The 24,178-nt window shown below is 40.1% G+C and overlaps 1 protein-coding gene across 2 annotated transcripts in view; it reads left to right on the plus strand.

The window, feature by feature from the left end:
- The window catches only part of RSPO2 (R-spondin 2), a gene marked incomplete at both ends in the record, with an annotated part of 113,352 nt that extends 104,072 nt beyond the window's left edge, over positions 1–9,280 (plus strand). The window contains one exon of one of the 2 annotated variants that reach the window (XM_082310222.1): positions 9,171–9,280. In XM_082310222.1, the coding sequence (XP_082166348.1) occupies positions 9,171–9,280 (110 nt within the window). The remainder of the gene's footprint in view (positions 1–9,170) is intronic. The other variant, XM_082310223.1, reaches the window with a different exon arrangement.
- Between the last annotated feature and the right edge of the window lie 14,898 nt (positions 9,281–24,178).

Consider the following 24,178-nt stretch of genomic DNA (forward strand, 5'->3'; position numbering starts at 1 on the left):
TCCACATCACCTTGAGTTTGCTAGTTTTCCTCTTCCCCTAGTGTGTTTTCTTTTGCTTTCTTCTCTGAGTCCGTATGTGTGAATTATTATTTTTTGAACTTTTTTATGTTAATTAATGAACAGAATGGCTTATATTCTAGGCAGAGTAATGGGCACTTCTACAAAGAGAAATTAATATTCTTTGAAATGATGGTAGTGGAAAACACTTTTCAGTTAATATCTCACTGCCATCTACTGTATACGTTGGAAAACTGCACTGTGGGAAATGCATTGCATTTCAGCAATGTAAGACGACTCTTTTCTCAGTGAATTTGCCCTAAAGTTGAGGGAAAAAAATCCACTGAACTCTCAATAGGCTGTGACATGTAAATTCCATTCTTTGTGGAGGAATCAGTATTTCTTAAACAGATGACAATGTTTGATGATACTGAATATTGTCCAGAAGGAAAGAACATCAGATTTTGGTATTGCTTAGTTAAGTTTGTATTTAGGCCAGATGAAAAGTAGATGTGTACTTTGGGAGAAAAAGAGTACCTCAGTTTACTTATTCTTGCCTTAAATAGTAAAACCGTTAATTCCTTAGTGGATGTGCCAAAACAAAAAAAAGCTAGTGGGATTAAGATACAGAAACTTGGGATAATTTGATATTTCTTTTAGTTGAGGAATTATTCTTTGATTCTTTTAAATTAGCTTTCATCTCAGTAGCTGATGTCTGGTGTATACGAACACAAAGTATATGCAATGTTAAGTGTTGGCTGACAAAAAAATAATTTACCCAAAATTGTGAAATTATTAAGTTGAAAATAAAATATCAGGATTGTGGCTGTCAGGAACTGAATAAGATATCACACAGGTTAGCTCTGCACTACCAGTGCTTTTGTAATGATTTGTGTAGAAATTACAAGGTTCACTCAAGACAGAAATTTCCCTGATTTTCATCAGGAAAGCTGACATCAAATAGATAAGAATGCTTGAAAAACATCAGCCTATGCTTACTAACCCTTACTATCCATAAGGGAATTCATTTACTTAGTCTATTATTAATTTCAGTAGGCTGGGAATACATATAGTTGATACCATTACCTATTAGTATTGCACCAAAAAGTACAAAAGAAGACCAGTAAGCATGCAAGCTCAAGCACTTCGAAACTAAAGAAGTGCCTTCATTTGCTCCTTCTTTGTATCAGCTGTGATAAAGTCAATAATTATGGTATGTTTTTTTCTATTTTTATTCAGTAGTTGTTTTAAGACCTCATTTGCTTAACATTATTCAACCCTTGCAAATAAAGAAAGAATGATAAAATCATGCCTTTTCTATGGTGTCCATTGTTACCATGTTTCAGTGCTTTGCAAACATGAATCAACCCACCTTTACAAATTCCAGTGTTTTGGGATTTGAAACGGTGTTGTGGGTAGCTGATGTTCTGTGTGATCATACCATCCCTTCTGTTGACTTCAGAGGCAAATATGCATTCACAGGACTTCTTCAAATGACATCAGAAATTCACCCAGGAAAAGGAGGAACTGCTTTCTGACACTTGACCCTTTCTGTCCCATCTCCTCAACCTTCTTACTTCTTTTCCAGTGTCACCATCCAAGTGCCAATGTCTTTCACTCCCTGTCCAAAAAGGCTATTTTACTTTGGACGATTTCGCCCCAAGTCATATTCCTCCTGTAGCACACTGAGCTTAGCCAATTTCAGCCTAAATTTGGTGGTGTTAAAAAAAACAACTGCAAACTAGCTTAGGAAAGCTGTCATGAATTCGGTAGTAGGTGACATTAGTAGAGTTGCCTGTGGCATGCAGTTTGATAAGTTATTAAAGCTCTTTGCATCCTCTTCCTCTGGGCCACTTGTCAGCGTTGGTTTGTAAATCATGCTGTAAGAAGAGGTTGACTTTGTAGCCTTGGGTGAATTTTTGCTTTCATTGAGTGTGTGTTTATAAGATTTCTTAACAATTTGTGCATTTCTCTGGCAGTTTCAGTATCCAAAATTTTTAACCCGACTTAAAGCCCCAGGAAATAAATTACCTCTGGGAAATAATTTCTGGATTGAATCCTTTGTTTGCTTGGTTGTTGGATTTTTGCAGTCACTGTTTATGTGTAGTTTAATGTGCACTGCAAATGGGGAGTAAATGATGAGGCATCTGCAGGTCTGTGCAGGACAGAAGTTGTCCTGCCAGAGAGGGCTCCTCCAGAAGCTTACATCTGCCATTTTTCTCTTACATTGATCTGACTTGTTAATCACGGAGTATATCTCTATCGTCTTTCCACTGCTGTCATTAGTTCCCAGGTGTCTGCCATCCTTCAGTGATATGACTTGAGTGTAATAAATTTTCTAGCTTACTATGCGGAGGAGATGCTGCCGCATGTGAGGTCTATGATAGAACTGCAGCCATAGGAGAATAAGGTACAAGTGTGCAACATTTAGCTCCTAAAAGGACAAATGAAAGGGAAGAAAAGATTAAAAGGTGTATTTATCAAGGTCTGCTGTTATCCCAGGACACCATTGTCCCTTTGCTGCTAGCAGTGAAATTTCTGCATATGAAAATACAGGGAAGGGAAGCAGGCATACACTTCTAAGTCCCATTATTCAGTAGTCATCAATAGAAAAATGTTTTAAATAAAGAAGGGAGTATTACACATTCTCATATCTCTAAAATAATAATTTGTATGTGAGAACACTGAAACTTTGTGAGGGAATTACACCATGAAATAAAGCTGCAGGTAGTGGCTTTTTTTGCTTTTATTAAATCTTTTAAATTTAAATCCTTGCTGCCCTCATGTGGATGTATACTGTGTTTTCTCTGCTGAAACTAGCAATGGATGGGTTTCGTTAGAAAAGCAGTACATACAACAGTATTTATACAGCAGATGAAGGACAGTTTGGATACTAAACTGATGCTGTCTATTTGAGCCAAGGATCTTGAGCAACATGACTGGGAGTCCCTGTGAATACATCTGCTGCACTTTAATTCTGGAGAATCAGGACTGCCCTGAGTGTTAGAAATCTGCTGCCCAAACTCTGTCTGGAGAAAGCTGCCTTTGAAGCTGACAGAAGGTGATGAAGGCTCCTTCTGAACCAAGTAACATGTATCTCATATTGACCAGCTGGGTCCATCCAGAAGGAACACGTGGTATTTCCAAACACCTTTCAGCTCAGGGTATGAGAAAACCAGAGAACTGAGCACGAGTCTCTAATATACCAGCATGCAGCAGCTGTAGGAGCAACACTGGTAAAATGGTACAAAAACAACAGAAAAGGAAGAAAAATAATCCAGCAAGAGCCAAGTTAAATAATTATTTTCATAGCTGTTACTCCCTGGTGTACAAACAATTGCTGTGTATATTAGCATAAATAACGATTTTTCAGGAATTCATGTTGGACTTGCGTTGTTACCTATATGTTATTGCACCATTACCTATATGTTATCATACCATTAGAAGCTGTGGTACATTGTTAGCTAACAATAATCTTTCATTGCATAGCGTATGAGTTGCCCATCTACCTACCGTAAGCAAGTGGTCCAAACAAAAGTTTAGTGAATAACACTGTAAAGATACCAACCATTGGGATAAGTTACTTAGTAGAAAATGAGGACTTACTCGTTGGTAATTTATAAAGCAAACAGCAAAACTGAATTTTATAACATGGCAATAAAGGGTTTGAATGAATGGCTTTGCCAGTCTTGCTTCTGTAAAATAACCTGTGCAGAAATATGAGATACAGAATGATAGATAAGCTTTTAAGGCTTTTATTTGCTAGATAAAATTTACCAGCTAGAGCTGGCAGAGGAGCTTGCCAAGCCACTCTCCATCATTTATCAGCAGTCCTGGTCAACCAGGGAGGTCCCAGATGACTGGAAGCTAGCAAATGTGACACCCATCTACAGGAAGGGTCGGAAGGAGGATCCGGGGAACTACAGGTCAGCCTGACCTCGGTGCCAGGGAAGGTCATGGAGCAGATCATCTTGAGTGCCATTATGGGGCACATGTGGGACAACCGGGGGATCAGGCTCAGCCAGCATGGGTTTATGAAAGGGAGATCCTGCTTCACTAACCTGGTCTCCTTCTATGACAAGGTGACCTGCTTAGTGGATGAGGGGAAGGCTGTGGATGTTGTCTACCTGGACTTTACTAAGGCCTTTGACACTCTCTCCCACAGCATTCTCCTGGAGAAACTGGCTGCTCATGGCTTGGATGGGTGCACTCTGCGCTGTGTTAAAAACTGGCTGGACGGCCGAGCCCAGAGAGTGGTGGTAAATGGAGTCAAATCCAGTTGGCGACCGGTCATGAGTGGTGTTCCCCAGGGCTCAGTGTTGGAGCTGGTCCTGTTCAATATCTTCATTGATGATCTGGATGAGGGGATTGAGTGCACCCTCAGTAAGTTTGCAGATGACACCAAGCTGGGTGGAAGTGTTGGTCTGCTGGAGGGCAGGAAGGCCCTGCAGAGGGACCTGGACAGGCTGGATCGATGGGCCGAGGCCAACTGCATGAGATTCAACAAGGCCAAGTGCCAGGTCCTGCACTTGGGTCACAACAATCCCATGCAAGGCTACAGGCTTGGGGAGGAGTGGCTGGAGAGCTGCCTGGCGGAAAAGGACCTGGGGGTGTTGGTTGACAGCCGCCTGAACATGAGCCAGCAGTGTGCTCAGGTGGCCAAGAGGGCCAATGGCATCCCGGCTTGTATCAAAAATAGTGTGGCCAGCAGGACCAGGGAGGTGACAGTGCCCCTGCATTCGGCACTGGCGAGGCCGCACCTCGAGTACTGTGTTCAGTTTTGGTCCCCTCACTACCAGAAGGACATCGAGGTGCTGGAGTGTGTCCAGAGGAGGGCAACAAAGTTGGTGAAGGGTCTGGAGCACAAGTCTTATGAGGAGCAGCTGAGGGAGCTGGGGTTTTTTAGCCTGGAGAAGAGGAGGCTGAGGGGAGACCTTATCGCTCTCTACAACTACCTGAAAGGAGGCTGTAGTGAGGTGGGTGTCGGTCTCTTCTCCGTAGTAACATGCAATAGGATGAGAGGAAACAGCCTCAAGCTGCGCCAGGGGAAGTTTAGGTTGGATCTTAGGAAAAACGTCTTCACTGAAAGGGTGGTCAGACACTGGAGCAGGCTGCCCAGGGAAGTGGTTGAGTCTCCATCCCTGGAGGTATTTAAAAGAAGGGTAGACGTGGTGCTTGAGGACATGGTTTAGTGGTGGACTTGGCAGTGCTAGGTTAACGGTTGGACTTGGTGATCTTAAGGGTCTTTTCCAACCTTAATGATTCTATGATTCTATGATTCTATAACTGAACACTGAATCCAGCTAATTTTCAGATCTTTCTTAGGCCCTATGCATTTCAGTGTACCCACAGGACTTTATAGAGTATTACAGAAATTTTGTAACTTATGTTCAGGGCTGACTCTGGTAATAAAAATTGAGGAAACCTTTTTTAGATAGAGAGAAAAAATGTTTTTCAAGGAAAAGTTAGTTAGTATGCAAGGGAAAAGGCAATCAAAATAAATATAGGAATACAGCAACCTGAAGAGTGCTCAGATATCCTGCTCTTTGCATGAATTATTTGTATTTGCTCCCATTGCTGTTAACACCAAGGACTTTCAAAAATAGATTGTCTGCCCTCGTAGAATAAAGATGGAAGATCAGACCTGATGTGGAAGCCTGTAACTTGGAAAGGAGAAGCAAGGCGTGTGGCTATCTGCTAGATGACAAGCAGGCGAGTTATCCCTAGGAAGGATGTAATGTTGCTTAAAGAGTGGTGCTGGCTGCGGATCCCAGGTGGCTGCACTGGACCAGCTGGTCACTTGGATGCTGTTTCTGATGAGGAGGGGTTTATATGCTAGGTGGTTCAGACTTAATATCTCAGATATTGTCACTTTCTGTCCTGTGCGGTAATACTATAGCCTGTTATTGATAGCAGTAAAAACCCTCTAGAGAGACAGAGTCCTTTTGCTCTCCCTCCTCATTTGCTTCAGCCAGGAATTGCCTTCTGTGTTCAACAGCAAGTTCTGGACTATAATACACAGCTGTGAAAATCCACTCCTTTTCAACTGCCCCAGCAAAGCCAAGCTCAGCAGAGCCCTGCTGCTTCCAATGGAGAGAGGCCTGGGGTCAGGGCTCTTGGCAAGGTGTGGGAGACACTGTGCAAGGGTCCCTGCAGATGAGGTTCTCCACACCCAACCCATGGCACAGAGCGGAGGGAGCCGCTGCCATCCCAGGCCCAGGGGAGCACCTTCTCCATCGGCCGTCCTCGCCCCACTGCCCTCCAGTTGGGTAACTGGGAGAGTTTGGCTCCCAGATCCTCTTTAAGGATCTGCTTTCTGTATCATAAACATCATGTTCTTCGAAAGACATCTGTAGCAAGGTATTCAGAAGTTACTTCTGTTCACTGTGCTTCTGCTGACAAAATAAGCACTGTAAATTGAAATCTGAATTTAATAGAAGTTCTCATGCGTGGGCACTTCAGCAGCATACTTTGTTTGAACTCTCTAGTCTTTATAGTCACTTTTTTCTTGCTAATCTCTAATCTCTATTGCATTCTAGTAAAAATATGGGAACCAAAGGTTAGCCAAGAAATACCTTTTATATTCAGTTTTCTGGTTAAAATGACGGTTGGAATTTGGGACTCTTAGCATCACCAGCCATCTGGATTTTCTCTGTGTGGTTTAACATTGTCCTGAAAATAATGAAACTTATTCTGCACAACAGGGCACTTGGAAATATAGTGAGCGGCCAAAGAGCTTACTAACAGGAGAACAAGTGATCAGTTATCAACAGCTCAGTGGTACTGCCTCCACACAGGTTGTTACTCCATGGCACATGTAAAAGAAGGTAATTTGCCTTTGGTGTGCCTTGGGGCAAAAGCAGGTATGGGGACGATTGCTGCAGAGCAGCAGAAGCACCGTAATGTGTTTGTTGCTCAATGACATGTCAAATCACTGCAACCTAGTCCAGTTAATTTCTATTTTAAGGATATTGTATGGGGAGCATGCTCACAATTTGGTTTGATGCTTGTGTTACAGGAGCTACTTTGTAAGGCTTAGACAAAGATACCAAGTGGGTTGCGTGTCATTTTATCTCTGCATCTCAAAGTTTTCAGAGGAAAAATAATAGGATCTTTCACTACCTTAAGCTTACAGTAAGCATTTACTCTAGTTCTCTGGAGGAGGTTGTAGAGAAAACTAGATGAGGCACTGACTGGAGTTTATATTTCTTTTACTAATTTGTCTGTACAGTGAAAAAACTCAGAAAGTAAGATCACTGAGCAAACAGGGTAGCAAAACTCCAATAAAGCTCTAATTGACTCTGCTGGTCTTCTGAGAATCAATTGACCAGCAGTACTGGTCACTCATTTCAAATTGTTTCCCCTCATCTACTCCTTCCTTAATAAGTATTTTGAAGATTTGGGTTAAAAAAAATTAGAATATTTAAAGTGCAAGTTAGAATACAGTGTTGAACTATATATTCATCCCAGTTCTGATGCCTTCCAATATACTAACTAGTAGAATCACGTAATAAAATGTTGATATGGAAATTTCTATAATTCAAACCATCTTGTTGTTATGCCACTTTGTGTCAAGTATTCCTTCCCTCTGACCTCACTAGGTGTGCCTCGCCATTGGATACACTGTTACTAAAGAGTTTAAACTTAAAAGCCGCTTTGATTAATGATCGGTTGGACTGAGGTTTTACTGTGTAGGATTAACTAGATTTAAAAATGGCAAAATGCCATAGTAGCATTAATACCAAACTTTAATGAGAAGCAGAAGTAAACTCCAAGGACCCTTATGATTTTAATATGGACTAAACTCATGTGCTCATTACGTTAATGTCCTGTCCTATTTTATATACAAGTATTTAAATAATTCTTAGAGAATAGTAGCCTAGACAGCATATTACAAATATGTAATCTGAAGTATATAACCCTATATTTTTAATGAATCATAATTTTTTATAATTTTAGAATCAGATTTATTCAGTGTTATTATCAAATAGAGAAAAATGCTTCATACCAGTTTGGGCCTTTTTAATTAAGAAACAATATGGAAGTAAGACAAAGCCAGACTAGCAAACATTTCTCCCAAATAATAATAATGTGCTGAGAATGTAGATGAAAAATGCATTTTCACATTTTTATGTCGTCTGCTACTTGAATTTCCTTTTACTGTCTTCTTAAGTTCATTTAGTTCTCCTGAAAGTCTACAAAGTTGGCACCTCTAGAGATTAATAACCTTATTTTTTTACCATTGATCACATATTTCAGTATATGATACTGCCAAGAAAACCCAGACCGTTCTCACTCCAGACAGCATTTGGTCATCTCCTTAAATCCTACTAGACTTGATTGATAGGATTTAAGCATATACTTAAAAAGTAATGCATTGCTGAATCTAGCATTTTTTCAGTCCATGGTGTCTTTGCTGATATAATCAAAGGGCACTGATTTATTATTAGAGCTGAACAAGAAAAAACTTTCCCATCCCAGGAGACTGAGAGTTTTTTTTCATGCATTGATCCTGATTTCCCAGTTTTGGTTATTTTTCAGTGAACTGCCAATAGTAAGAAGCGTGTAATGAAATTTTTGTTTCTGCACAGTAATATGCTATGAGAATTAGGCACAGTGTACTAATAAGCAATAATAGCAGTTCTTCACAGAGGCGGCACTGTTTCTGCCAAAGCATGTAGGACGCCATCCAACCAAATACTTGGGCTGTAATGCCTGATTTCTCATTGAAATCACGGATATATTGGACTTGACTTAAATAGGATTACTCACTCAAGCAAGTTTACGCAAGGGTCTAAGGCACATATCCAGCTTTCAGTGAGTTAGGAGTCTACGTACTTGTTTGGCTCTGGGCCCCAGGCACTTTCATAATGTTGCTTGTGTGAGTTACCCTGCTGAAAGTGAGCCCTACATCAACATGGTTACTCATAGCAGCAAAATTGTGCCTGTGGGCAAGTGATGACCGTTGAGGATCCTGCTTCCTCTTGTATCACATTGAAAACTTCTGTTTTCACTGATGATCGAAGCTCATTAGCCAGCATTACCTTTGCAGTCCCCATCCCCATTATCCCCATCAATAATTTCTGTGCCACTGAGTTTTTCAACTACAGTCTAACATCACTTCTGTATTCTTTATTTAATTGACTTATTGATAATGGTTTTCCTATTTTTAGGAAGAAGACCAACAAAAACAAAGGACAAGAAAAAGAAGAAAAAGAATTTGATGGAAAGGGCTCAGAAGCAGCACAGCATCTTTTTAGCAACAGATAAAACAAGCCAGTGAAGACTTGATTTTCTTTAATATATTTTTTTGCGAAGTGCACAAAAGCTGCTATATGCTCCTGCCCATGGATGCACTACGATTCAGCTGCTTTGACAGTATTGGTGGCAAATAACTTGTGAAAAAAGCCCACAAGCTTGTTTGTTTTATTTATATTTTTTTATTTTATTTTTTTCCTCTCATTTTTGACCTGAAGACTTCAAGGTCAGGAGCGCACTGAGTTGAATCAGTGGAAGTGGTGCTGAAGTGCGTCAAAGATTTTGTCCTGAGTGCCTGGTCAACATGTTGACACGGAAGGGATGCAGGAAGGAAACCTATGTATCACCATTAGGCGGACTTGTGCATATTTAAATAAAAAAAAAAAAAAAGGAAGTCTTGGAGGTGTAGGTACTATTGCATTTATGGCCTTTGTTTCCTATATTTGTACATTTCAAGAGTAAATGGATATGACTTACCTACTTAGTGTTAATGTACGTTGTTCTCAGCACCTGCTACATTGAAACAGTTGTATAATAAAACTGCTTTAAGACAATATACCACAGGAATTACTGCTTAGAAGCACAACAGACCCTATGTGTACATATTACTCTGTCTACATATAAATGAACATATTTACTGTACATCTATGCATTTTTATGTATAATACTTTATACATGTTTAAAGCTATGTCCTGTTGGTTCTAGTAATATACTTTAAAATAATCCAGTAAATGTTTACTTTTTGCTATGTTTTAAGTATCTTCTCATATTTCTCAATAGTTACAAACTGGATTTTTTTTCTCATTTATAAAGCACATTCAGATGGCTAAACTACCTTGTACTGACCCTCGCAATGGAGTGTCAGCTCTGAAGTATACTTGCCAGACTAGTAAACCGCCAGTCTTTTCTGCTATTCTGTACTCCTATCTCAGCCCCAGTGTATTTTGTCTCAGAAAAAGAAGTGTAACTTTTTTTAAGATGAGGCACGATGATGATAGATGTTTTGAGTGTCAGGAGAGAAATTATATGGAAATTTCTTGGTATCTAAGATTGTATGTATAGTTTTTTTCAAATATAATGCACAATGTTTTATTTCTATTAGTCCTGATCCAGGCAGATACAGCAAACAAATACCTGAATAGGGGAGAAATAAAAGAAAAAGCTATGTAAGTTCAGTCATTCAAAAGTATAGCAAACTCCAGTCAATATCTCAGTATTGCCCGGTATTTGTAGAAGTTTAGCAAATTTAACCTGCACCTGGTGTTTGTTTTGAGCGGTTTTTTGGAAGAGGTGGAGAGAATTTTCTGTGTAGGAAGTTAAAATGGCTCAGGATGTGTAATTTGATAATCTAGCGTTATTTGGCTTGCATTCAAGGAAATTTTTGAATATCAGCTGGGAAAAGCCCACACGAAAACAGCTGTCATTTATGCTGTCACTTAGAGAAGTTATTCCAGTTCTAGGACTAAAACTTGCAAATGACTTACACAAAGCAAGGAAAAGGTAAAACAGACCCTGGATCCCTAGAAAACTCTTTTTGACATATACTTTAGAAAAATCCCACAAATCTCAGTTTTAGTTTTATGGGTTATATGCTTTACAAATAAACTAGGGAAATAATGCATCTATAAGCACAAATATATCCGTATTTAGCTAGGACAACAGTGTTGCTACAAAAATGTGCAGTAGTTAGGCACATATGAATGTTCCATGAAACCGCTTGTGGACTTCCACTTAACCATGAGGATTTCATCATCTTTCATTTAAAATATTTTCATATTTACCTAGAACATAATAATGTTAAGGACAGTAAGATTGTTCTGATCCTGGGCTGCTATTTTGTACATTAAATGCTCACTTAAATAAAAAAAAAAGGACAATAAGAACTGTAGCTGCCTGTTTGCTTACTGGTTATCAAATTTGGCTGTAAGTGCAGTGAATGCCCTCATACAATCCTTTTAGTAGTGGTTACAAATATTGTATTAGGCATGTCATGGAAAGAATGCTACAAAATACAATAAAATTATGTCACAAGCTTCTGAGTAAAATATTTTTGGTCCTTTCTAATTCAAAGAGTGTATTCCTTCCGAATAGCATACACATAGAAGAACTGGGGAAGGTGTGTGGATAGAGATTTTTCTCCCACTGGAGTGGAAAATTTGAGGGTTTTCCAAACAGCTATTTTGTTGATACTTACAACATGTTTGAAAAGGCACTGTACATGAGATATACATTGATCTCTCTTGTCCCAGTCACCTTCATATTAAGAGGTTCCTTGAGACTGTAGATACAAGAAACTCATCCCTAAGTAGCAAGTGCCCTCACGTGTAGTTTTTTCTTTGTCCTAGATATCTGATTTTATCCTGCCTTTGCATGGTGGATCCTATAAATGTATTCATATCACTGGGGTTTTTGTAGGATCATACTTTTGAGGTTAGAAAGGACCATTCCTTGGGCATTAGGAAAAGGTTCTTCACTGAAAGGGTGGTCCGTCACTGGAACAGGCTCCCCAGGGAAGTGGTCATGGCACCAAGCCTGTCAGTTCAAGGAGCATCTGGATGATGCTCTTAGTCATATGGAGGGAGCTCCATATAAGGAGCAGGGAGTTGGACTCGATGATCCTTATGGGTCCCTTCCAAATTGAGATATTCTGTGATACTATGATTTTATGAACTTGAGAGATATTCTAGTCCCAATCTCTGCTTGAAACAGGGATAACATCGAAGTTATATCAAATCTGCCTGAGGTGGAGGATTTCACAACCTCTCTAGTCTGTGTTGTCATGTTTGACAACCTTCACAGGGATTTTTTTTTGTTGTTGTGATTTGTGTACACTGCCCCTGGTCCTTTTGCTGTGTGCTTCTGAGAAGAGGTGAGCTCAGTCTTCTCTATACGCCCTGATCAGGTAGCTGAAGACTGCTGAGAGATTTCCCTTTAGCCTCCTGTTCTCCAGGTGAAACACAGTGTCTTTGGCCTCTCTTCAGATGTTTTGTGCTCCAGCCCCTTAACTATCTTAGTGACCCTTCAGTGGACTTACTCCATTCCTTTCTCATACTGAGTACCCCAAACCAGGCACAGTACCCCAGTGGTGGCCTTCTGAGTGCTGAGTAGAGGAGGTCCATCTTCTCCCAGATTAATCCCTGTCGGGATTCCAGAGAAGTTCCTCACAACAGTGGCTTTCATACTTCTGCTGAGATACTTGGAGAACTGGGGACAGCTCTGGGAGAGGATGGGTTTGCGCTACTGCTTCAGGATCTTCAAACAGATACTGTTTCTCGGTAAAGTGAATTTTCAAAGCTGGATATCATGAAAACAGCCTGTGCCCACTCTGCCTCTTATTTCCTTTAAATTTGATCAGAATCAGGCTTCTAAAGGTCTTTTACTTCTTTTCTGATAAGCAGCTGACCAAGTACAGATGCCACCTTTTTCCCATTTCAGAGCTGTAATTACTTTTTGAATCTGTTTCTCTCAAACAGTGGAAGGATTCAGAACAGTGGAGCTTCTGTGTTCACAAGGTTTTTATGCCCCTAGTTTAATGATTAGCTATTGGAAATTTGTTCAAAACTAGGAGAGATTCAAGTTAGTGGGATAAAGAACTTACCATGCTGTAATCATCGGTTAAAAAAATGTTACATTGCAATGATGTGCAAAAAGTTATTTTTTGAAAGTGTACATTCTTTTATATCTTATTCACTTACCCCAGAAGAGACAATTGCATAGCCCCACTCTGCATTTACGATCTCTCTATCCTCAGTATGCCTTACCTTATCCTGACCTCCTAGCATCTGTCTCTTTAAATTAAAAAAATCCCAAAAAAACAACAACAAAAAAAAAGCAGGTGCAAGTTTAAAGCAACTATTTTGTGGCTGACTGGTCTTTAATGCATCTCAGCTGTTCTTGCTAGTGAGAAATTACTGTTACACGTCTCTTCTTATTCCTGGGGGAAAAAAAAGAAGTTGTGTTCCACATTATGACAATGCACACCTTCCATATTACACATCGGTATTAGGAAACTATTTTTCTCTTGCACCTATATGCTTAACATAAAGATGTCTATGAAAGAAAAGTGAATACTTGTAGAACTTATATGATGTGTCTTCCTTTATCAGTATGAGTTTATAGTACAGAAAACTGCACAGCAGAAAAAAAATATGAAGTAGATTTTCACTTGAGTTAGCTAAAAATAAAACAAATCAAATGCCATGTTAACTATTATTTTCTTAATTAAAATAAAAAATAGTGATCAAATCTTGACTGAAAGCTTCTAAATTGAGAAGGCTTTTCCAGACAGATTAAGATCAGAGTTAGTGAATCAACTTTGTTATGCTGATGAAATAGAATATAGAATAAAATTAACTGGATACTACCAGCACAAGTGCCACACTTTTTTGAATGGATGATGCTACTGATGACTGATGCTACCACTTACCAGGGGGTATGAGAGATTTTTGAATTCAAACTGCACATCTCTTTCCCTTCACCAATGAACTGTACTTGTCTCTTGACACTAGTTCACTTTCACTTCTGACGGTGTAAGCCAGCATAAATTCCAGTAAACTTTAGACCGATGTTATTTTGGACTGACACCAACAAGAACAAAATGTACCCTTCTGAAAGAGTAACCCAGAAACCACTGTCAGCTTTTTGTTTAGTTCTTTACCGAAAGCTCTGCACTGAATCTGGCATCATTTCTTTCATGAGAAGACTGTCCAGGAGTGAGGAAAGGACATTAACTTTAGGAAGTATTAGAGCAGCCTGACTTAGAGGACACCTGAGGGAAGGCAGACCAGTGTATAAAGTGCCGTTCCTCTCAGGAGTGAAAAATGCTATAAGGAAAGTATGACTAGAAAGAGCATCCTAAGTGAGCCCAGCCTTCAGCCCATTGTCTAACTCTTCTAGACTTCAACTGATATTTTTTTAACACAAACTAGCTCTGTTTATGTCTAATGAACATACGTCCTCAACCTCAGTGAAGTAGGATTATTACTTAAACTGTCTGGTAGTGTATCTGTGGTCATGCCAGCTGTGAAAGAGCTGCTCAGCCTCCGTGTTTTCAAATTGTGTTTTCAGTGACACTCATGTAATCTTGTTGATTTTAACTGGGCAATACCAATGAAACTAACTAATAGTTCATAGACCACAAATGAATAAACACTGAAAATGAAGCTGATTTGTTTTTCCCCAGTCACTTCTCAAAATAGAAATTCAGCCCAAGAGAGCAAACAGTGGCAGTTAGAGAGTATGTCATGTCTTGGCTTGCAACTAAGTCTTAGCGTCCCTGTTAGACTTTAAGGGGGCTTTACGGGAAAGATAATAGTTGTTGGTTTTTTTTTTTTTCCCTGAAGTCCTCTTTTTATCAGAAACTTTGGTGAGAGATTATGTTTTATTTCTCTTTCTGAGTGGACTTGGAGGAATTGGTTGCCATGTACAGAAGTTAAGACCCCCAGCTGCAGGGGGGCTCCTGATCTTTGCTCCAGAATTGTTTCAGTCTTTTATCTAGTTGCTGTCTAGTGATATGTACACAAAAAATCTCGGGGACATGGAGTGCAGCCACAGGATTTCTCTGTCACAGTTTGATGCTCTCCCTTTGGCCTCATGTTCCTTGTCACCCTGTGGCCTGGCTTCGGCAGGAGCAATGAACAGCCCTTCTGCCTCAAATATCTTATAGTCTGCTTATTCTCCTGACTAGGGCATGTGGATTCAAACTCTTAGGCTGATCCTAGTAATTTCTTTTGTGATCAAATATTTTCTCTCTAGAGAAATTCATGGACTAAAGGTCTATAAACAGATGATGAGAGGAATAGGCAAGTATGTATCCTCTCACATCCATAATCTAAAACAGGAATATGTAAGTATATAGGCAAGTATAATGACCATCCCTGATCCAATGAATGCAGATGCTGAGGGAGTACAAGATTACTGGACTGCAGATAATGGCTCATGTGCTCACCTTACGCAGTATTGCTCATTGTCACTATCAGATGCAGAATATTGAACTATTGGTTTCACCCTTTAGAGCCTCTTTTTAGGTTATTATATAAAAGTATATAGTGTTTGTTGCTCTACTAAGATAGTTTAGATAACAGTTTTTCTGCTTTTTTTTTTTTTTGCTTCATCACACATTCATCATAAATTTGTAAATTCAAATCTGTTCAATCTCAGTTCAATGAGATTGTTCAAAATCAAAGTCTTTGATCAGTTCTGTTGGGGCAATTGATAAAGGCAGTCAGTGACTTTGGCAGGGAAGGTGGAGGATTCTTGTCACCTAAAGGTATATTTTACTTTGAACTAAAACCATGAAGAATTTTCCAGTTTATGACAAGGTGATAGTTCATAGAAGACTGGCAACAGTAAGAACTAATGTGGAAGAAACATTTTCGGTCTGAATTTTGTATGCATTTATGATAAAAAATGCATGAATGTTGAATGAAAGCATTTTAAAAATCTTTACTGAGATGACCAAAATTGTATTTCTTCTGGTTATAAACGAGCCGCAGCTCTGTAGTGCTGATTAGTTGAATGAGGCAATCATTTTTCATTCTTATTCTCATTTTATTATTATTTTTCCTTCATGCAAACAGCACAGCACAAGGATTTGGGGGTTTTGCCTACTCTTTCTTCCCCTTCCCTCCTGCTCCCCTGTGCTCACTATACCATAATTCAAGGAATTCCCATGAGATCTAAGACGCAGATGCTTTGCAATATGTAGCTGACTTGCAGATGTTTTGGCATGTATTTTGGAGTTACACAGCCAGTCACTCTGAAGAAAATCCAGATATTATTCAGAGAGAGAAAGTAGGTAGCGCATGCATTCTGGAGAAATACATTAATTCTTATGATTTCTCTGGCTAGCTTCATTTTTTGAGGTGTGATGTAAAAAGAAAGCACAGATGTGTTATCTGGGAAGCCTCCAAATCCACTTCTTAGAAAAGTGAAATCTTTGACCATACTGACAATGAAGAATATTGGTGTGTTTTTAAGCAGAAAGCTTGCATTACTGTGCTGAATACACAGAGGAGATGGAGAACTCGGCTGTACAACGGAACTTACTGCCACAGATAACCTTATCATAAACCCAAATTACCTTTTCCCTATTGAAATGGATAATTAACAGATATAAATATAGATGAGGGCTTCTTGAGCAAATACGGGTCATTTAAGGCTGAAGGACCCTTTGCTAACAATGAAGATGTGGCATGCATTTCAGCCTGGACTATTGTATCACCAAGGCTATATTCAAGACCAGTCTTGAAGCCCAGCATATATTAAGATCTGGAGTAAGACTTGAAGCCTAGAAGAGGACAATTTTGATTCCTAAGCAGCATTTCTTCTGTGGAATATAGCAAGTTATAGAACAAAATTCCTGAAATGTGTGTTTTCCTCCATCTGAGTTAGTTTTAAAAAGAGCAAGCAATTCATTCTCTCCACATCAAGCTTACTGTGGGAGCACCTTCCTTCAACCTGCTTTCACCTGCCTAATTATTCCAGCAGCAAAATTGTTCACTGGCTGTAGCCCATTTTCTATGCTACATGTGCCAAGCAGAAGTCACTTTCCTTTCTTGCAGAAAATTTTATGCCACCTCTGTCCTCTATAAGTAATTTAAAGGTTTTGAGAGCAGATCGTGATCCAGAGTGCACTAATCCTGAGGCTGATGGACAGCATCGAGGTCTTTTGTGTACACAGTACTGTGTGTACTTTCTGCCTTCTTGGGAACTTGGCAAGGGGGGGTTGATCAGGCAGACTGAAATTGTCTGGAGAAACCTGGAGTGAGTGAGATTCTAAATTTGGATGTGGTGGTGTTAACTTTAATGAATTTCTTTCTCACTTATAAGTTATATTCAACACGGAGCACATGTATCCTCTGATCTGTTGGTTATGTGCTATTCCAGTTCTCTCTTCTCACACTAATACAAAAGTCCTCTTATGCTAATTTTTGCTACCTATTGTTTGCAAAAATGCTTTCACAAAGCGTTCACTGAAAAAGAGAGTTGCATTTAAAGTTTTGTTGATGAAAGATCTCACACAGGACCAAACTGTTTTAAATATGTCCTGTTTTCGGCTGGAATAAAGTTAATTTTCTTTCTAGCAGCTGGTATAGTGCTGTTTTGGATTTAGGATGAAAACTATGTTGATAACACACTGATGTTTTAGTTACTGCTGAGCATGCTTACGCAGAGTCAAGGCTTTTTCCTGCTTCTGACACCATCCTACCAGCATGCACAAGAAGGAGGGGAGGGGACACAGCTGGGACAGCTGACCCCAGATGACCAAAAGGATCATAGAATCGTTTAGGTTGGAAAAGACCTTTAAGATCATCAAGTCCAACCGTTAACCTAGCACTGCCAAGTCCACTACTAAACCATGTCCGTAAGCACCACATCTACACATCTTAAATATCTCTAAGGGTGGAGAATCAACCACTTTTCTGGACAGCCTGTTCCAGTGCTTGACTACCCTTTCAGTGAAGAACTTTTTCCTAATATCCAATCTAAACCTCCCCTGACGCAGCTTGAGGCCGTTTCCTCTCGTCCTATCACTCGTTACTTGGGAGAAGAGGCCGACCCCCACCTCACTACAGCCTCCTTTCAGATAGTTGTAGAGAGCAATAAGGTCTCCCCTCAACCTCTTCTTCTCCAGACTAAACAGCCCTGGTTCCTTCAGCCACTCCTCATAAGACTTGTTCTCTAGACCCTTCACCAGCTTCGTTGACCTTCTCTGGACACGCTCCAACACCTCAATGTCCTTCTTGTGGTGAGGGGCCCAAAACTGAACACAGTATTTGAGGTGTGGCCTCACCAGTGCCAAATACAAGGGGACAATCACTTCCCTAGTCCTGCTGGCCACACTATTCCTAACACAAGCCAGACTGCTATTGGCCTTCTTGGCCACCTGGGCACACTGCTGGGTCATAGTCAGCCAGCTGTCGACCAACACCCCCAGGTCCTTTTCCACTGGGCAGCTCTCCAGCCACTCTTCCCTAAGATTGCCTGGGGTTGTTGTGACTGAAGTGTAGGATCCGGCACTTAGCCTTGTTGAACCTCATACAGGTTCAACCTTGTTGAACGTCATACAGTTGGCGTTGGCCCATCAGCTATTCCATACCATATGATGTCATGCTCAGTATATAAACTAGGGCAAATGTTTGCCAGGGGTCCACTATGCAGGGGTTCACTGCTCGGGAACTGGTTGGGCATCGGTCAGTGGGCGGTGAGAAATTGCCTTGTGCATCACTTGTTTTACATATTCTTCTGTCAGTATTATTATTTTCACTTTCTTTTCTGTCCTATTAAATTGTCTTTATCTCAGCCCATGAGTTTTAATTTTTTTTTTATTCTCTCCCCCATTCCACTGGGGGGGAGTGAGCGAATTGCTGTGTGGTGTTCAGCTGCCTGCCAGGTTAAACCACAACAAAATGGCACCTGTCTTCACCACAGACTGCCAGAGGTCATCATCACCAGCCTTTCTCCTCAGCTATGCTTGTTGAGAGCCATGCGTATTCATCTAAAATCAAATACATGGAAATGTATCTGTGTTTAGGAGGCTATAAAATACAGCAGCCCAGAAACAAGCATTCTACCATGTAACATACTGCTATGTCTCATTAATCTTCAGAGTGCAGCTGAGACAGACATCTAGGTGCAGAAGCTTTGTTAGATATTGCAGCTGAATTTGTAGGTCTTTCTGAGATGATGCTATCAGATACCAGTGTGTTCATCTTGTTTGTGAGCTCCCAGAAGGCCCATAGAGATTTCAGTGAATCACCATGAGTTTAAGGAGGCAAAAATCTGTAAAAACACACTCTTGGCTGGTGTCTAAAATGTCATCCCATTTTTTTGAGAAAATTCATATTGGTATTCAGTCAGATACAGATAAAAACAAACACGTTCCAAAAATTTTCTGCCTAAGATGAAGAACAGTATAATCTTAAACTGGCAGGAATCCTACCCTTAAACTTTTTGGAAGTTAACATCAGATGTAATCAGAAGCACAGGCTCACAAATGCTATTTGCCAGTGAAGTCTCTCCATGGGTAGATACTATTCAGTTTCCGACCTTCAAAGCAAAGTAAGTCTAAAATGTATTTTCTACTTAGATCTTTAATAACTGTTTAATAGTAGCCGCAATAAAGACACACATGATCTTGTGAACTAAAAAATGCCAGTTGCACAGGACACTGAGATCTTAAGAGGAAAGGAGGCCATCCAGTATCTCACAGGCTACGACCAGCTGTAGACTTGCTCAAAACTATGTGCTATATGGGGTAGCATATGGCACATTTAGATAAGTATTTTATTTGTAAATGGGAACACAAAAATACTATTTAATTTTCAGAAGCTAGCCTTGTAGATGAGATCTTCCTTACCTCTTCCCATTCAGTGTGTGTAGGTAAACCTGTTGCCTTCTGAGGGAATAAATCCTTTTTCGCATCTTCATGAAAAAGTATAATTGCAAAGGCAGTTTTTCGTCAGTGGTGGACAGCAACAACTGAAAAACTAATATAAGGTTAATAAGCCCTCAAAATTCTGAAAATGCCCTAATTTCTTCCAAGAATATTATTTTAACCAATCCTGGTATCTCTGGATCATGGGAGAGACAGAAAGTATGTGTACAAATATGAACTTCTCAACAGAATGGGAAGCCATTGGCTTGGACCCAATGTCTTGCATATTCAGTGCCAGTTCAATGCCAGTTATGCAAATTGCTATTTAGAAGACTGTGAGCTTCATAATTGTTACTTAGCTTTTTAGAGAAAATACCAGGCCTTTAATTTTTGCTCTTTTGTTTGAAAAAAAAGAAGAAAATATTATTTCTTCTATGAATTGTTTATTTCAGTAAATGATTCAAAGGGAGATGATTGCAAATTGCTAACCAGAATTGGGTATGATTGGTATCTGCCAACTGGCAAAACTACTTTTTAAATTAAAAAAAAAACAACCTTAAATGTCTACTTTATATAAAAATTACAAGTTCAAGGGTTCTTTTGATGAGAAATATTTGGTACTGTGAAGCATAAGAGTATGACATAAGTATCTGAGGTATTAGAAATTCAGTGCTATTTTCACAATATTTTGTCACATGTGACCATTTTATTTTTCAGCACACTTTATTTTTTTCTGAATTTGTATTTGGCATACGGGCATAAGTGGGCATAAGTTACAGGTTTTAAGAAGCAGGGAGAGGCAGTGGTGACTAGTGTGGGGAGGCCAGGAACTACCTTGCCATGGCTACAGCTGCTTCCAGCTGGCTCTGAAACAAGTGTTGTCAACAGTGAGAAAACCCATCCCTGATCAAAACTTTAGCCGAACCCAGAAGCCTCTAGTGCTGCTACTCAAAAATATTTTAGAAGGCCAACAGCAACTGCTGGGGTCTGGAGATGCACACTTGGAGCAGGAGACTTTCCATGTTGAAGGGGGTATGGACACCCTGATGGGCCTGTGAGCGATCCATGCCAGTGCAGGGACACCCTTGAGGGACTGCAGCTGTGTGTGACCAATGCCAGGGCAGAGACTGTGGCTCACCATCTCACTGTGGATGGGTTTTGATGGATTTAGTGTAATCCACTGCAGAAAGAAGGAAAATAGAAACTGAGGACGGAGGATAGGGGCTTATGTAAAGGTTTTTTTTGTGTGTGTGCATGTTCTATTTCTCAGTAGAAACTTGGTAAACAGAGGTTTGTGTTTGTTGGTACTCCAGCAAAATTCCCCAAATCTAAACTGCTTTGCCCACAACAGTGCAGGTTGAAGTAGACTCGTAGAGCCGATAGCGCTGAGGTCCCAATTTCATAAGCAAAATTCTTCTTTATGTAGGTATTTGTTTTGCAATATTCTTGAAAACTATTTTTCAAATTTGTTGAGTCCTTGTGGGAAATGATGAGGGCAGTCTATTTAGAAAAATTGGTGCCCATCAAATGAAAAGTGATTCATAAACCTCTGGCTTGTGGTGGTGTACCAGCCTGGGAGAGCTTTCAGGATTGGTCCTGCGGTGCATGGTCTCTTGCTTAGGATCACAAAAACAGAAATATATATCAAAAAGGCTGTAGCAGGAGAAAAAAAGCAGGTTGAGCTAACAGTGTGATGCTATAGAGAGAATCATGGCAGAATGTTTTAGTCAGTTATACTTCAAATGAATTGAGCACAACTGCAGTTTTAATTTAAAAAGTCTCCATACCCTGAGATGTTTGGCACGAGAAACAGTGCCAAGCTGAGGGAACTGCTTACAACATTCAGGTTAGAGAAGTAATAAAAAGGTCCTGAACAAATTAGAACATCAGACAGACAACATTTTTTTTCAATCTGAAAAAAAACCATAAAGCTACCTTTATAAGGAGGCAGTAAAGGAAATGAACTCTGTTGGGTTTGTTGGCAGCTTAACTTTTTTTTTGGTTCTTTGCTTGAAATTGTATCAGAGGTGGTGTGAAATATTTCCAGGTAATTTACTGTCTAAAATGATGCATTTGATAAAAGTGTTGCAGAAACAAATGACTTTCAATCTCTGATTGGAAATGTAACAGCAGTACTTAAAAAAAAAAAAAAAAGAATTAAAGTGCTTTTAACAAGGAACTCATTTAGTAGTTCTATTTCATTGTCTCATACTTTGTGTCAAGTGGCAGCTAGTAATGTTTTTTGCAGACAGTAATGGAGACCTAGAATAGAAACAGATGCTTCACTTCACAAAAATGGGTGTTCTCAAATGCCCCTGTGTTACAGGATCTCTGATGTTACCCTTCTGTCTCTTAGGTAAGAGTCAATTCAAATCCATTTAACCTATAAGCCTGGGTTTTTGAGGGGGCCTTGGCCGAACACACTGTACTTGAGGCATATGCAACAGCAGAGCCAGTCCAAATCAGTGCTTCTGCAATCAGCGAGCAGTCACTTGAACAGACGAGCTGATACTGCAGGTTTTGCTGGCTCAACAAGTAGGAATTACTGTAACTTATTGCAGCTGTGGGGTATTGCAGTGTTAATCTTGTTCCCAAGAAAAAGTCACTTGGGTGAGCACTGAGGCTACAGTGTTCTGCAAGGAAACCCGTTTTCACAGAGCTGGCATTTTATTTAACAGCCTGCATTAGAAAGCAGTTGGAGAGAGGTGTGTCGTTAGAGGGAAACATATGAGGGAAAGTGGTTTTCCCATCAAGACGATTTTCATGATTGGCTTTCTTCCTCAGCTCTGTGGGTGAGATTTTGCAAAAAACTGAGGCCTAAAGATTCATGTGACTGTATCCTGAGCATTGTTCTCTAGCACTCTTCCAGTTGCTCGATTGACCTCTGTGTGTGGATCATTTCGACTAGATGTCACCATTCTGATTAAAAACTAGTGAAAAGACAGGAGTTTCTCTTCTTGATGTTAAGAAATAGTAACATCACACAACTAGTAGTGCAGCCATTCTCTTGTCTTCTGCTACTTCTATTGGGAACCCTTCACAGATCCTGAGCCTAATGCCTTTGAGGGACAGACACGTGTTCAACTCTAGCTGTAGAAATGTCGGAGCATGTCCATATCTACATGAAACTTTCTTGTCATGCACTCACAAAGAGCAAGGGCAGAAACAAAACTGTCCCCAATGCTGAAACAAATGAAAGGATTACTGGCAGAAATACCTTCAGGAGAAAAAGCCAAAGCAAGACCTCTTGTTGTGCCGCTGTCTGCCCACAAAACGATAAACTGGAGTGCATCCTTGCGTGCCTGCAAAGAGGAAGTGGATGGTCATCAGAATGTCCCAGACAGTACTTTTCATAACGGAATCCCTACCTCTCTCCTCCGTGCTGGAGATCCGGACAGGATGAGACTTACCAAAGCAACCAGGTACATTCGAGCAGACTGCCACTTGGGCACCAATGCTCTTCACCCTGTAAAGGAGGAGTTCAGCTACTCTGGAAATGCTGCAGAGGGAATCCTCTGTTCTGTTCACTTCTGCACAGGAGACACCAAAATTACCCTCTTCTGGATATCAGCTGCCATCTGCAATGCTTAGTAAAGCTGGGATCCTTCCTTAGGATTAATGCGACATATTCAAACAGCTCCCAAGTCTGAAGAATTTAAAATTTTCAAAACCTTCAATTTCAGCATGAAATCCTCAATCACGGCTCATGTTTGTTGCCTTCATGCATTTTCCCTGTCTTGCTGTCTCCTCATAAAACCCTCCTATCCCATCCTGTCCTTTAATTCAGCTCTCCGAACAAAACAAGTGGAAATATTCAGGCATTGCACAACAAAAATGTTTATAACAGTGGAAGATACCAAGAGTGTAACTAAAACAATAGGAAAGATGTATTAGCTCAAAGATGCATTAATAAATTTGATGTTAAATAAAGCTGAACGTTCAAGAAGTAAATATTTAAATGAAGCTACAGAGATGGCTCAAATTGTATAAAGCTTTGAGGAAGTATGGAGTGTTTTGTTGAACACAGTTCTGCAATGCGAATGCTAAAATTTGCATTAAACTTTATGCAGATTTCTGTGTATCATAAAACTGAATAGAAGCCAAAGAGGATGTTTTGCTTTGTTGTGTAAATTGGAAGCACTCAGAGGGCCCTCCATGCCTATAATAAATGTTGCCAAGTGAATAGCATCACTTCATTTCTTTCTAGTTTGTCTGGGGCTTTCTGGACAGGACCCCTGAAAGGAAAGCCACCCCAGAGGAAGAGGGCAACAGCATTCCAAAGATCTAAGCAGAAACATTTTCATCCTTGTGAGCATGAAAACTAAGAGCAGCCCAACATATTCTTGGGCTTTTTATCATTTCCCTTAGCAACTGCAGAACTACAGCCTATATGAAGATGGGAACTGTCACCCAGAGACAGGCTGACAAGTCTTCAAAGAAAACTGAAAAGGGAACAGAAGGTTCAGCTCCATCCCTGCAGAAGGCGACTGTTCAGGGACTTCAGTGGAGCATGTCACTGGAGAGGGGCATGATGCAGATGGTGCA

The sequence above is a fragment of the Platalea leucorodia genome, assembly GCF_965183815.1.
Source record: "Platalea leucorodia genome assembly, chromosome: 1".
NCBI lineage: Eukaryota > Metazoa > Chordata > Aves > Pelecaniformes > Threskiornithidae > Platalea > Platalea leucorodia.